The sequence below is a fragment of the Lottia gigantea genome (assembly GCF_000327385.1).
Source record: "Lottia gigantea unplaced genomic scaffold LOTGIsca_84, whole genome shotgun sequence".
NCBI classification, from domain to species: Eukaryota; Metazoa; Mollusca; class Gastropoda; family Lottiidae; genus Lottia; species Lottia gigantea.
Window position 1 is genome coordinate 200872 of NW_008710779.1, and position 14148 is coordinate 215019.

At 28.5% G+C, this 14148-nt stretch overlaps 1 protein-coding gene across 1 annotated transcript in view; it reads left to right on the forward strand.

The window, feature by feature from the left end:
- Nucleotides 1–512: 512 nt before the first annotated feature.
- The window catches only part of LOTGIDRAFT_236587 (hypothetical protein), a gene marked incomplete at both ends in the record, with an annotated part of 24057 nt that continues 10421 nt past the window's right edge, over nucleotides 513–14148 (forward strand). The window contains 16 exons of the mRNA XM_009067603.1: nucleotides 513–572; nucleotides 1706–1856; nucleotides 4546–4674; nucleotides 5843–5953; nucleotides 6479–6601; nucleotides 6914–6964; nucleotides 7358–7498; nucleotides 9482–9757; nucleotides 10225–10287; nucleotides 10516–10638; nucleotides 11027–11155; nucleotides 11315–11389; nucleotides 11432–11506; nucleotides 12292–12573; nucleotides 13712–13884; nucleotides 13921–13952. Of these exons, the coding sequence (XP_009065851.1) occupies nucleotides 513–572; nucleotides 1706–1856; nucleotides 4546–4674; nucleotides 5843–5953; nucleotides 6479–6601; nucleotides 6914–6964; nucleotides 7358–7498; nucleotides 9482–9757; nucleotides 10225–10287; nucleotides 10516–10638; nucleotides 11027–11155; nucleotides 11315–11389; nucleotides 11432–11506; nucleotides 12292–12573; nucleotides 13712–13884; nucleotides 13921–13952 (1994 nt within the window). The remainder of the gene's footprint in view (nucleotides 573–1705; nucleotides 1857–4545; nucleotides 4675–5842; nucleotides 5954–6478; nucleotides 6602–6913; nucleotides 6965–7357; nucleotides 7499–9481; nucleotides 9758–10224; nucleotides 10288–10515; nucleotides 10639–11026; nucleotides 11156–11314; nucleotides 11390–11431; nucleotides 11507–12291; nucleotides 12574–13711; nucleotides 13885–13920; nucleotides 13953–14148) is intronic.

Sequence of the window (14148 nt, forward strand, 5' to 3'; positions counted from 1 at the left end):
ACATTCAAAACGAAACAAAGCATTTCGCTGAACAATTCTTTGTCATTTCGTATAAATATTATATGTAGGTTTATTCCACATTTCGAAAATGTTATTATTTTACTTACACTACTTTCAAGCACTTGTCAAGCAATCGAGCAAGTATGTTGTATTTGTCATAATGAATTGTATTACTATGTGCAAATAGATACCGGTCATTGACATGTATTATACTTTGTGTATTACCATTACGTATTCAACAAAAGTATATGCTAATCAAATTAAAATCTGAATATTAAACAAGCCCTTGAATGTTATAATAGCCTGGACTCTTATACATGTTATGAATGCATTATATATTTCTTATTATGTTATATATTGTAATACGAATATGTATTTTGGAATGTCACGTGATGAAAATGAAAATATAAGATCTCCAACAAGGAAGTTTATTTAAAAAGCCTAAGGATTTCCTGGATTCGCAGCATTTTAAATTGAGTCGCATGAAGTATTGAAAGCTTGATGGGAGAACAATGACGTGCAACCATTTTATCAACATAATATACCTCTTATGTTTATTGCTATTAGGCCAAGTAAGTAAATAATGTGTTATCAATCAGTTTGCGTTGTTCGTTAGTCACAATATTTGAACCCGTAACTCTTGAAAGAATGATAAATCTACGTTACTCTCTTTTTAAATGCATTTATCACTAGGTATAGTCCGCGTCCAGAAGGGGTAGGGGGGGGGGGGGGGTTGCAATTAAAGCTCATTATTGACCTATTCGGGAATGGCCTTAGGTCTTGAACTGCCCGGAAATCGCTTAATCCTTCAAATATACTTCAACTAGAAATTTCACTTTCTCAAGAAAAGGCGATTCGTCATTTTAACTTTCAAACGCAGATAATTCTTGACACATACTTAAATGATTCCTGTTTCTGAGACTAAGGTACGATTGGGCAAACAGATGGCGAATCTGTCCCTTTAAACATGTTCTGGTGATAAAAAAAAAAAGGAAATAATCATAACTGAGTTTATTTCTTTCCATTTTTCGCACGAGTTTTATATTTTGAAGTAATTGTCGACTCTTAAAGTTTATAGTATACGTTGATTTGGTAATGAGTTTCTTGTGTGGATTTTCATATTTTGTGCTGCATTTTCTAAAGGGATGACATAAGGACTCAGGAAATGCGGTATATGCTGTCAAGATAAGACATCACAAATTTTATATATATGTCTATCCATTTGTTGATTTCATTGTCACCTCTTGCCAATTTAGATGACTATGATTTGTTTGTTTACGACGAGCGACCTTTTTATATTGTGCATTATCGCAATGGTAATGGAAGTCCCCAAAAAAATACATTTTACTCTCAACACAATTGCAATGAAAATCACAGAAAACATCCATTGTCACCATGGCAATGAAAATCCACGAAAACATACATTTAGCATTATCGGCACCATAGGAAAATCCACGAAACGTACGATGCACATTGTCGGCGTACTGGCAACTGATAATGCGGGCATGTACAAATTCAGATAATTAGATTTGTTATTACAAATTTATGGTTTTGGGCAGTTTTTATTCCTGACTTACAGATGTGATCACAGGTAGAAATGAATAAGACTTTTCATATATTGACGATCACACACATCGATGATACTTTGCTTTTTTATAAATGACATTTCCTATTACAAAACTATTTCCTTTAAATGATATTTCAGGTATCATGTAATGTTGGAGACAGTTGTACTGAAGGTAATGTTACAACATGTGGTGGTGATCCTACAGGTACAGGAGGATATCAATGTGATAACAGTAATCGATGTCAATGTACTGCTGACTATTATGATTCTAGTGGAGTTTGTACAGCAAGTAAGTCCTTCATTCTTTTCAGATGAAGCCTTATTTAAACAATTACAATTTACTCGTAATATTGAACCCTTTAGTCTGTTATACCGAGTATTCAAATAGTCAGTTCGGATGAGTTTTTATTTCCTACAGATATTGAGAAGTATGGGTACATCTGATTATTTATGAAAATAGAATGAAATTAGATGAAATTAGCTACTGTCGTTCAGATATTTTATACTGAAAAGATCTAGTTCTCATTGTTTTATCTACAGGTATAGTATTAGTGAATCTGCTTGTAGGACATTGCGTTCTCTTAACAGTTAAAGTTACCAATTAGAGTGTGACGGAATACAGAACAATTTATCATAGATTGAAACAAACATAAACATTCTGCTTGAATAAAAGCTAATTGAAGCTATGAATGTCACGACACAGGTCATACTTTCACTATGCAAAATGATACTAAGTTTGAAAGTTATTTTTCAGTTAATACTGAACGTTTTAAAATCCATATATTAGATTTAATTTTTATTTTAAAAAAAGTTATATTTACACAATTTCGCAATGATGTATAAATTAATATGTTTATCTGTTCATCTGTTCATCTGTTCATTCGATTTGTTTAGTAATTGAATATCAATGATTTGATATAATGATTTGATATAAGCTAAAAAATATCTGCCGAGAAATTAGAAATGTATTCGTGTAAGTTTGGTTTTCGGCTTACGTTAGGGTTTCGTTCATTGTTGGAAAGACGGTGAACATTATAAGCAATCTAATTTTGTCGGTACAGATTCGTTTTCGTTGGAAAGTTGGAAAAGATCTTCAGTTTTCAATCTTTTTCTTAAAACAAGGAATATTTGAAGGATAAAGATTGAGTTTGAATTAGAGCAATTACAAAGACTAAGTCAAAAATAAGCACACTTATTTCTTCGGATTGAAATATATTTTATTCAATGAGCATTTATTAAATAAATGATATGATCTTAGCTCAATATATTAATTGAAGTTACTAAAGATCTTAGCACAATGTATGTGCTTTATATTAATTGAAGACTAAAGATCTTAGCACAATGTATGTGCTTTATATTAATTGAAGACTAAAGATCTCAGCATAATGTATGTGCTTTATATTAATTGAAGACTAAAGATCTTAGCACAATGTATGTGCTGTATATTAATTGAAGACTAAAGATCTCAGCATAATGTATGTGCTGTATATTAATTGAAGACTAAAGATCTTAGCACAATGTATGTGCTTTATATTAATTGAAGACTAAAGATCTTAGCATAATGTATGTGCTTTATATTAATTGAAGACTAAAGATCTTAGCACAATGAATGTGCTGCTGTATATTAATTGAAGTTACTGAAGATCTTAGTACAATGTATGTTCTGTATATTAATTGAAGTTACTAAAGATTTTAGCACAATGTATGTGCTTAATATTAATTGAAGACTAAAGATCTTAGCACAATGTATGTGCTTTATATTAATTGAAGTTACTTAAGATCTTAGCACAATGTATGTGCTGTATATTAATTGAAGTTACTAAAGATCTTAGCACAATGTATGTGCTATATATTAATTGAAGACTAAAGATCTTATCGCGATGATGTGTTGTACATTAATGGAAGTTTCTTTCATATGTTTATTTTTACTTTTTGTAAAGAAATAATACGAATTTAATTAGATGTTTTAGTATTGGTACATAGGTACATATTATTTATTAAAAGGCCACAAACATGTCTCTAGTTGGGAATCTAACGAATGGTATTCATCATTGATTGGCTGTCTTTGATGGTCATTAATGATAGTACTTTGAAGTTATCCTCCCTCGTGATCCTTGATGGTAAACATTTTGGTTCTGATTTTAAATAGACAAATCAAGTACAACTTAATGAATCATTACAACAGCTCTACTTTCTATTTAGCCAACAATAACTGATTAAATGTGTGAATACAAATGATTGAAAATACAGGACACATCTGTAAGTTAGTTCTCGTGAAGCCATCTTTTCTAACGGGAAAATGTATATTTATATTAAAGATTCTACATTAATTAAGTTTTGGTTTTTTTGGTTCAGTTTCCTTTTTTTCTTTTTTTGATAAGATCCAAAAATGTTTCAAAGCAATTCAGTTGTGAATTTAAAATACAAATAATATTGATAGCATTTTCGATTAAAATATATAACTGTCATTTCAAATAATCAATAATCTTTACTGATGACAAATATTGTTTGATATGAACTAGAATGTTTTAATTTGTTAGAACCAGGATTTAATGGAACATGTAACAGTTCTATAGGATGTCTATAGTAACTTGACATGTTCATCTCGTACTAATGGTATTTGTGGTTGTAATGATACTCATTATTATGATGGTAATAATACTTGTGTTCTGGGTGAGTTTATATTAAAACAAATATAGTGCAGTCTAGATTTTATCATTTATAGATGTTTGCTTTGGATATTAAAGAATATTTAAACAAAATAATTAATTTCAACAACTCTTCTTTTTTTACATTAGTTAAATACATGTATGATTCAAATAATAGATACTACAGGACACATCTTTAGGTCAAATTTCATGTTGTCTAGGCAGCAAATTTATAAAATGTAATATATAAAATTCGCCTTTAGAATAATAAAAAAAATTTGATGAAAGTTGTTGTTTGACTATTGATTATAATATGTGTTAATTTATTAGAATCGGGATTTAATGGGATATGTAACAGTACCACAGAATGTTTTGGTAACTTGACATGTTTATCTGATGGTAATTGTGGTTGTGATAATAATACTCATTATCATGATGGTAATATTAATTGCGTTCAGAGTAAGTTTATATTAAGATAAATATAGTGTAGCATAGTCTAGAATACTCTAGAATTAACTTCTCACAGGATTTGACTTTTGATTTTTTATTGTTTATATTGAATAATATTTCTCTGTACCGGTACTGAGTTTAAGTCATAATCGTTTTTGATAAACCAGAATATCATTCTGATCAAATATTTTTTTTGCAATTGCTGTTATTATATAGTAGTCAATCTACTTTCTTTTTTGCTTTAAATATTCTGGTCTTTATAGTTTGTCTTACAGAATTAGATATTGTATAGAATTTGGTCTCAAATTGTGTTGCTAATTGTATAGAAATAACAACAGTTTTTAGTATTGGCATTTCTAGGTATATACATTATTTAACGTAAGAAAATGTCTCTAGTTGCGAACCTACGGAATGAAAGTCATCATTGATAAACGTTGATCTATCTTTGATGGTTGATAGTGAAAATTATATTTATCTAAAATAACAAGACATGATAACAATTTCTCTGGCTATACTGATAGTAAATGTGGTTGTGATAGTACTCATTATCATGGTGGTTAGAATGAATGTCTCCAGAGTAAGTTTATATTAAGATAGATATAGTGTAGTCGGGATTTTACCATTTATAGATATTTTCTTTTGATTTTTGTAGTTTTTATTGAGGAATTTTTATTAGTTAAATTAGAAACTAACAAATTAATTAATTACCCAGTCATTTCAACAACTCTTCTTTTTTTTACATTAGTTGCATGAGATATGTTTTGTTTATTATATAGAAATAAAATCTATTCAGTTATCCAAACTTTTGAGACATGATAGCAACTTCTCTGACTTTTATCGGTCTTGGATTCTGATTTTACAAATTAATTAATTACCCAGTAATTACATTCTATTTACAATAACTGAATACAGGTCGATAGAATATTTTAGAATACAGTAGCCATATTTAAGACAAATTCTCTAATAGTCTCTAGAGTAAATTACTGTCGTATTTTACTTTTTTTCTTACGTTTTATTCTTTGCAAAAATTGCAAAAATGCTTCGAAACTGATCATTTAAGTTTTTAAAATTTGAATTATTGATAGGTTTTTCTGAGTAAAATATAAAATTCTCTTTTTGATGAAAACTGTTGTTTGATAAGAATACCTATTGAATATATCTATGTTTTAATTATCAGAACTAGGTATTAATGGAGTGTGTACCAGTACCACTGAATGTCTTGGTAACTTGACATGCTCATCTGATACCGATAGAAAATGTGTTTGTGATGATACTCAATATCATGATGGTAATAATAATATAAGTTTATATATTAAGATAAATATAGTGCGGTCTAGTATTCACGAATTATACATGCCGCCAGTTATCTTTTGTATATCAATAACTTATACAATTAATTTTACTTTACAGTAGTAATTTTAGTAGTTTGTTTGATTACGTTTATTGTGTAGTGAGCTTTTATGTTTTGCTTTTCATGATACAATCGCTTCATATTCATTGTGAAATTGAAATTTTGAAAATTGAAATAGCTTTCTAGATGGTTATTTTTGTTTTGCATTATGAAGAAAATCGCAAAATAATGTATTCAAAACTATATACATGATATTAGCTATTATACTAAAAAGGGAAAGCTATCATCGAAATAGACTAGGATTTTAAGAAAAAGGTATTTACATATGATTATATTTTTTATGTGTTAATTTGTATCCATTCAGGAAAGTTGACTCTGATGTAGGGAAATAAAAGGAAATTGAGTCATCAACTGTTTAATTTGAAAAATGTGTAAATGGTGAATTATTATATGTATTTTCAGAAGGAGGATATGGTGATTCTTGTACCACAGAAAACTCTTGTAATGTTGTAAATGGTAGTTGTTATATGACAAAATGTTCCTGTAATGAGAATTATTATACAGATAACAACATGTGTAAACCAGGTGAGCATAATTTCAAGGAAAGATTGACTACACTCAAAAAAATTTCTGACAACCGACCAATTTCATTACTTACTTCATAACCAGTGGCGTTTCTAGCAAACTTAGGTAAGGGGGGCCAGCAGGGGCCACAAAATGTTTCAAGGGGTCCAAACCCGGGTCATCCTATGTTTTGAGGGAGCCTTTTATGCTGCAAAAGATTATTTCAAATTGAAATAGGGAAATTGAAATTTTGTCAGAAAATGGACTCAAAACTTTTCTTTCACACAGAATTTATAAGAAAATCTATACTGTATTATATTTGTTGTATTTTAGTTGCTGAACTAAAACCTACCGGTGTTGTAATAGAAGGAACACCAACATCAAGTAGTGTAACTATAAAGTGGACAGTTCCTACAAAAGATGCTATACAGAGTTTTAATATTAAAGGAAATGGACCGAATATTGGAACTGGACTAAAATGAAATATTTTTGATTTGCAATTAAACGTTTTAGGTTAGCCGTCCGCTTGACCAATCGTAATTTCTCACCGCCGAAATATGAATCTTCAAATCCATGTGTGTCCAGAATTATCCACGTTTGAAAGTGAAGATGGCGACTCGTCTTTTCTTGAGAATCTGCCATATTATATATAGAAAAGTAGGCCTACCTCTGAGGATTATTTACATATACTCAAGACCCAAATCAACCCTCGAAAATGGCGATCCCTTCCATTTAAAATAAAGTCGTCATAGTTAATAACATTTTCTTGTTATACAGAGGCTGGATATAGAGAAACATGTGTTACACCAGGTACTGATCAATGTGGTGATCCAAATACAGAATGTGTAGATATTGGAGATGGTAATAAATGTTACTGTAAAGAAGGTTTCTATACAAACAATAATCAGTGTAATAATGGTAAGTTATATTATAAAATAGTAACAATAATATTACTATCACACTAGTTTCTATACAAACAATAATCAGTGTAATAATGGTAAGTTATATTATAAAATAGTAACAATAATATTACTATCAAACTAATTTCTATACAAACAACAATCAGTGTTTTAATGGTAAGTTATATTATAAAATAGTAACAATGATATTACTATCAAACTAGTTTCTATACAAACAATAATCAGTGTAATAATGGTAAGTTATATTATAAATAGTAACAATGATATTACTATCAAACTAGTTTCTATACAAACAATAATCAGTGTAATAATGGTAAGTTATATTATAAAATAGTAACAATAATATTACTATCAAACTAATTTCTATACAAACAACAATCAGTGTAATAATGGTATGTTATATTATAAAATAGTAACAATGATATTACTATCAAACTAGTTTCTATACAAACAACAATCAGTGTAATAATGTAAGTTATATTATAAAATAGTAACAATAATATTACTATCAAACTAGTTTCTATACAAACAATAATCAGTGTAATAATGGTAAGTTATATTATAAAATAGTAACAATAATATTACTATCAAACTAGTTTCTATACAAACAATAATCAGTGTAATGATGGTAAGTTATATTATAAAATAGTAACAATAATATTACTATCAAACTAGTTTCTATGCAAACAATAATCAGTGTAATAATGGTAAGTTATATTATAAAATAGTAACAATAATATTACTATCAAACTAGTTTCTATACAAACAATAATCAGTGTAATAATGGTAAGTTATATTATAAAATAGTAACAATAATATTACTATCAAACTAGTTTCTATACAAACAATAATCAGTGTAATGATGGTAAGTTATATTACAAAATAGTAACAATAATATTACTATCAAACTAGTTTCTATGCAAACAATAATCAGTGCAATAATGGTAAGTTATATTATAAAATAGTAACAATAATATTTCTATCAAACTAGTTTCTATACAAACAACAATCAGTGTAATAATGGTAAGTTATATTATAGAATAGTAACAATAATATTACTATCAAACTAGTTTCTATACAAAACAATAATCAGTGTTTTAATGGTAAGATAAAATAGTAACAATGATATTACTATCAAACTAGTTTCTATACAAACAACAATCAGTGTAATAATGGTAAGTTATATTATAAAATAGTAACAATAATATTACTATCAAACTAGTTTCTATACAAACAATAATCAGTGTAATAATGGTATGTTATATTATAAAACAGTAACAATAATATTACTATCAAACTAGTTTCTATACAAACAATAATCAGTGTTTTAATGGTAAGTTATATTATAAAATAGTAACAATAATATTACTATCAAACTAGTTTCTATACAAACAATATTCAGTGTTTTAATGGTAAGTTCTATTATAAATAGTTAACTAAATGAGGTTGTTGTTTTTCTCAAATCTGGCAATATGTAAAAACAGCTTTTTCTCAAGATCTGAAAGTAACAAGTATTCTGTTCTGCTCTGTTCTAAGATAACATGTCACAATGACCAGGCCTTGAGGATAATGGGTCTGTCAAAATCATGTTTAACACAGATCATACAGATTTTCTTATGATGAAAAGAAATATTTTCTTTTTTAACCCATTGGATTGTAAAGCTGACGTGGTTTCATGTGATTTCTCTATTGGTGAATGCGACTTGGTCTTTCTTATATTAAACAGAAGAAATAAGATTATAAACTTTGTAAAATTATACCATGTTCATCTTTGTCAAATTTATTTAAACATGTGGCTCTTCCTTCGAAACTCCAGCATACATTGTATATGTTTAAAAATGTAATTAGGAAAAAATTGGCCACATTATGCTTTGACAGACTTTGAATTTCAATCATATTTTTATGATTTGTTTTACTAATCAAGTTTTAAGACCAACGTAATATATTGTGGATGTGTAAACTTCGATGACTTTAATTACAGCTGCAGAATTGAAAACCACTATTGCTGGTTTAATTCCAAAGACTAACACTGCAACAGTTACATGGACCCTACCAACCAATAGTCAATTTATAACCAGTATTAGTATAGAAGTAAATGGTATTATAAATAAATCTAGTATAAGTAACACTGCTACATCTAGTGAAATTACTGGTTTACAACCTGGTACTATGTACAGTATTAAAGTTATATCTATAGTTAATACTGATAGAAATCCAAAGTATGAAGTTAAATCAGAGGCAGTACCAACCACAACAAGTAAGTATTGAACAATTTTAATCAAAGCTCAAAGTAATATCATAATTAACATGTAAAATGAACAATCATGCCATAAGCCCAGAAGAGGTGAGATTACATCCAGGAAAAGATTTATTAGACTAAGAATTACTTAATAAGTATTTTTTCATATTGAATATGTTTAACTGGAGGGTTTATTACATTATATGGGGAAAGAAATTTGTATTTCGTCCAACTTATGTCCATACATAAAAAATTAATCGACAATAAATAAACAAGCGATAAAATTAAACATAATAATAACTGTCAAACTGATTAAGAATGTATGATGACACTGGTAATGTAATATTACGATGAAGATTAAGATATGATATCATGATGATTTAGTTTTTAGAACAAGAATCTATCAGCAGTTCTAGCCCGAGTGATACACAGTCATGTACTGGTAATTTAACATGTAATAATACATCTGATAATTTATTTTATAGAACAACCACCTGGTAGTAACTGTAACACGAGTGATACACAGTCATGTACTGGTAATTTAACATGTAATAATAAATAATATTGATAATTTATTTTATAGAACAACCAACTGGTAGTAACTGTAACCCAAGTGATACACAGTCATGTACTGGTAATTTAACATGTAATAATATAATAATGATAATTTATTTTATAGAAGTAGAATCTGATAGTAACTGTAACCCAAGTGATACACAGTCATGTACTGGTAATTTAACATGTAATAATACATATGATAATTTATTTTATAGAAGTAGAATCTGGTAGTAACTGTAACCCAAGTGATACACAGCCATGTACTGGTAATTTAACATGTATCAATAATAAATGTGGATGTCAAGATGATCATTACCTATATGATAATAATTGTTATCCAAGTAAGTTTTTGGTTAGCGTGTTTTCTCATTAATTAACTTCATGTACAATAAGTAAGTATGTTATATGTTCTGTACCTTTTATCTTGAATTATTACAGCGATAAATTATAATCCCGTGGGATGATATATTTTGAATGAAATATTTGAGAAATCAGACTCTTTTAGTGAAAAAAAGTAAATATATCAAAATCCGATTAACATTGTTAGAAATCCGAGGAAACTGTTTTTTAGTTCTGACTCTTCTCTGGCTGAGAGACCGGAGAACTAACTAAATAATATTCAAAAACATATTTTAACCTATTATTAAATACAGAATTAGATAGGTAGATGGCTTTGAAAATATTATATTTATATCATCTATCTGCATGTTATTTTTATATATTTTATAGAATTAGGATATAATGGAGATTGCAGTAATTCAAATGAAGTCTGTATTCCTGATTTAATATGTTATACTGCTACTTCAACATGTAAATGTAATACTGGTTATTATAGATTTACTAATCAATGTAAACCAGGTAATAATATATCTATATTTAGTGATACATATAAATAATTAGAAAGTTATAAAGATAGTAATTCTAAATGTAAATATAAATCTGGTGAATATAGATGTGATAATCAATGTAGACCAATTATTAATATATCTATATTTAGTAATACATATAAATAATTAGAAAGTTATAAAGATAGTAATTCTAGATGTAAATATAAATCTGGTGAATATAGATCTACTAATCAATGTAGACCAGGTAATAATATATCTATATTTAGTAATACATATAAATAATTAGAAATTTATAAAGATAGTAATTCTAGATGTAAATATAAATCTGGTGAATATAGATGTGATAATCAATGTAAACCAGGTAATAATATATCTATATTTAGTGATACATATAAATAATTAGAAAGTTATAAAGATAGTAATTCTAGATGTAAATATAAATCTGGTGAATATAGATCTGATAATCAATGTAGACCAGGTAATAATATATTTATATTTAGTGATACATATAAATAATTAGAAATTTATAAAGATAGTAATTCTAGATGTAAATATAAATCTGGTGAATATAAATAATCAATGTAAACCAGGTAATAATATATTTTGTAATACATATAAATAATTATATTTTATGTCCACCTGTCCATTCACATTTCTAGTAAACACCATTGATCTGATCTGAATGGATCTTGGTATGCATGTGTTTACTGATGTGATCTCTGTCAAGTTAGAACTGGCTTGTTTTTATTGAACAGTTTTTGAGTTATTGCCCTTGACTTAGTAATAATTATATTTTATGTCCACCTGTCCATTCACATTTCTAGTAAACACCATTGATCTGATCTGAATGGATCTTGGTATGCATGTGTTTACTGATGTGATCTCTGTCAAGTTAGAATTGGCTTGTTTTTATTGAACAGTTTTTGAGTTATTGCCCTTGACTTAGTAAAAGCACGTAAAAATGTGGTTTATAAACACGATAGAGGCTATGGTTTTTATCCGATCTTGTTGAGACTTGATATGCTTTTATATATTGATGAGGTCTCAGGCAAGTTCTAATTTGGCTCTATTTGGACGAAGAGTTTGCCCTTAAAAGAGTTATATTATGAGTTATTTCCTTTGTTCACTACGTTAAATTTCTTCTAGTGTCTGAATTGAAGCCAACTAATTTTAGAGCGACAGGTTCAACTGCTACTAGCTTAACTTTCTCTTGGAATGTACCCAGTGATACTTATATTAATGAATATGTAATCAGTGGAAACAGTTTTCAAGATACAACTATTCAGGTCTCTACAGCTCGTACTGATACAGTAACTGGTCTATCATCAGGAACTGATTATACTAATATTAAGATAACAACTAAAGTTAGAACTGATAGAGGTAGTACTACTGAAGATGCTGTGTCTGATGAGATAACTGATAGTACCAGTAAGTAACATTAACTTTCTACTGGTTTAAACTCTACAATAGTAAGATGAGTAATCTAATTTGTCATTCTCATTCTTGTTTAGGACACAAATTGTTATAGAGTTTGTAGGTGTTTTCAACACACTTTCAGTAGGTTGGTATTCATATAATTTCCACTTCCGATACCGAAACACAAACCATCTTTTTCATGGTACAAAAAAGCGTATGATATGAATATCCATGTTACTTTAGCACAGTAGTATATAAATTGTTTGAACAGTTTGTACAGTTGCTAAAGGAACATCATGGATATCAGTTTCGGGCATCCACTGTTTATGATTTAAAAAACATGGAACGATTGTTTCAACACAGATATCCTGGACTGAAAACGCTCATGTTACTTGCAAGATGCATTTATATATTTTGGGAGTATATTGTAATTACCCTGACGGCCCATCGGTCCTTTCACATTTGGCTCGTGCTCATTCTACAGGCTACAATTCTACACAGATTCAAATGGTTTTTATTTTGTAGGTCAATGTCATTATGAAGTTCATGATCCTAATCGATTTTCTTGATGATCTGATAACTTTGCACCGAAATGTCGTGTGCGACCTAGCGTTTTCACTCTATAAACTGTATTGTGCAACTCGTGCTCACTCTACAGGCAACAATTCTTTATGGATTCTTCTGATTTTTATTTTGTAGGTCAATATCATTATGAAGATGATCCCTTTTCATCGTCATGTTTCATCGATTTTCAGGATGATCAGATAATTTTTCACCAAAATGTTGTTTTCAACTTAGTGAACTCACTCTATTAGACATATAGTGCAACTTTTCACTCTTGAGGCAACAATTCTTTATGGATTCTGTTCATTTTTATAAGCCCACGCGTAGTATGGAAGCATATTGTCACCCGTCTTTCGGTTCACAATTGTTTCATGCTCACTATACAGGCAACAGTGATTTATACTTGTAATCAAAGCTGCTGGTGAGCGTATAAGTCACCTTGTTTTGCAAGGCTATCTTTATAAATCCACATGGGAATTTGGACAGTGATTGGACTTGGGTCATTTTTTAACAAACCTTTACATGGGACAGCGAATATATACTGAACTGATCGTTATGTTATTAATGATACTAATGTTTAATTTAGGGTCTGATCCTGTTAAAGATTTAATTATAACTAACATCAATAGTAGAAATCTTACTGTATCTTGGTTTTATCCTGATGAAGATATGGGTGTTCTTACTGCTTATATATTAGATGTGAAGATTGGTAGTGAATGTATTCAACAATATATATATGTTACTGATATTAATAATAAGGTAAGAACTAGGATGTATATTATTATTCAATATTAGATATTGGTACTGTTACTGATATTAATATCAAGGTAAGTATCAGGATGTATATTATTATTCAATATTAGATATTGGTACTGTTACTGATATTAATAATAAGGTATGTATCAGGATGTATATTATTATTCAATATTAGATATTGGTACTGTTACTGATATTAATAATAAGGTGTGTATCAGGATGTATATTATTATTCAATATTAGATATTGGTACTGTTACTGATATAA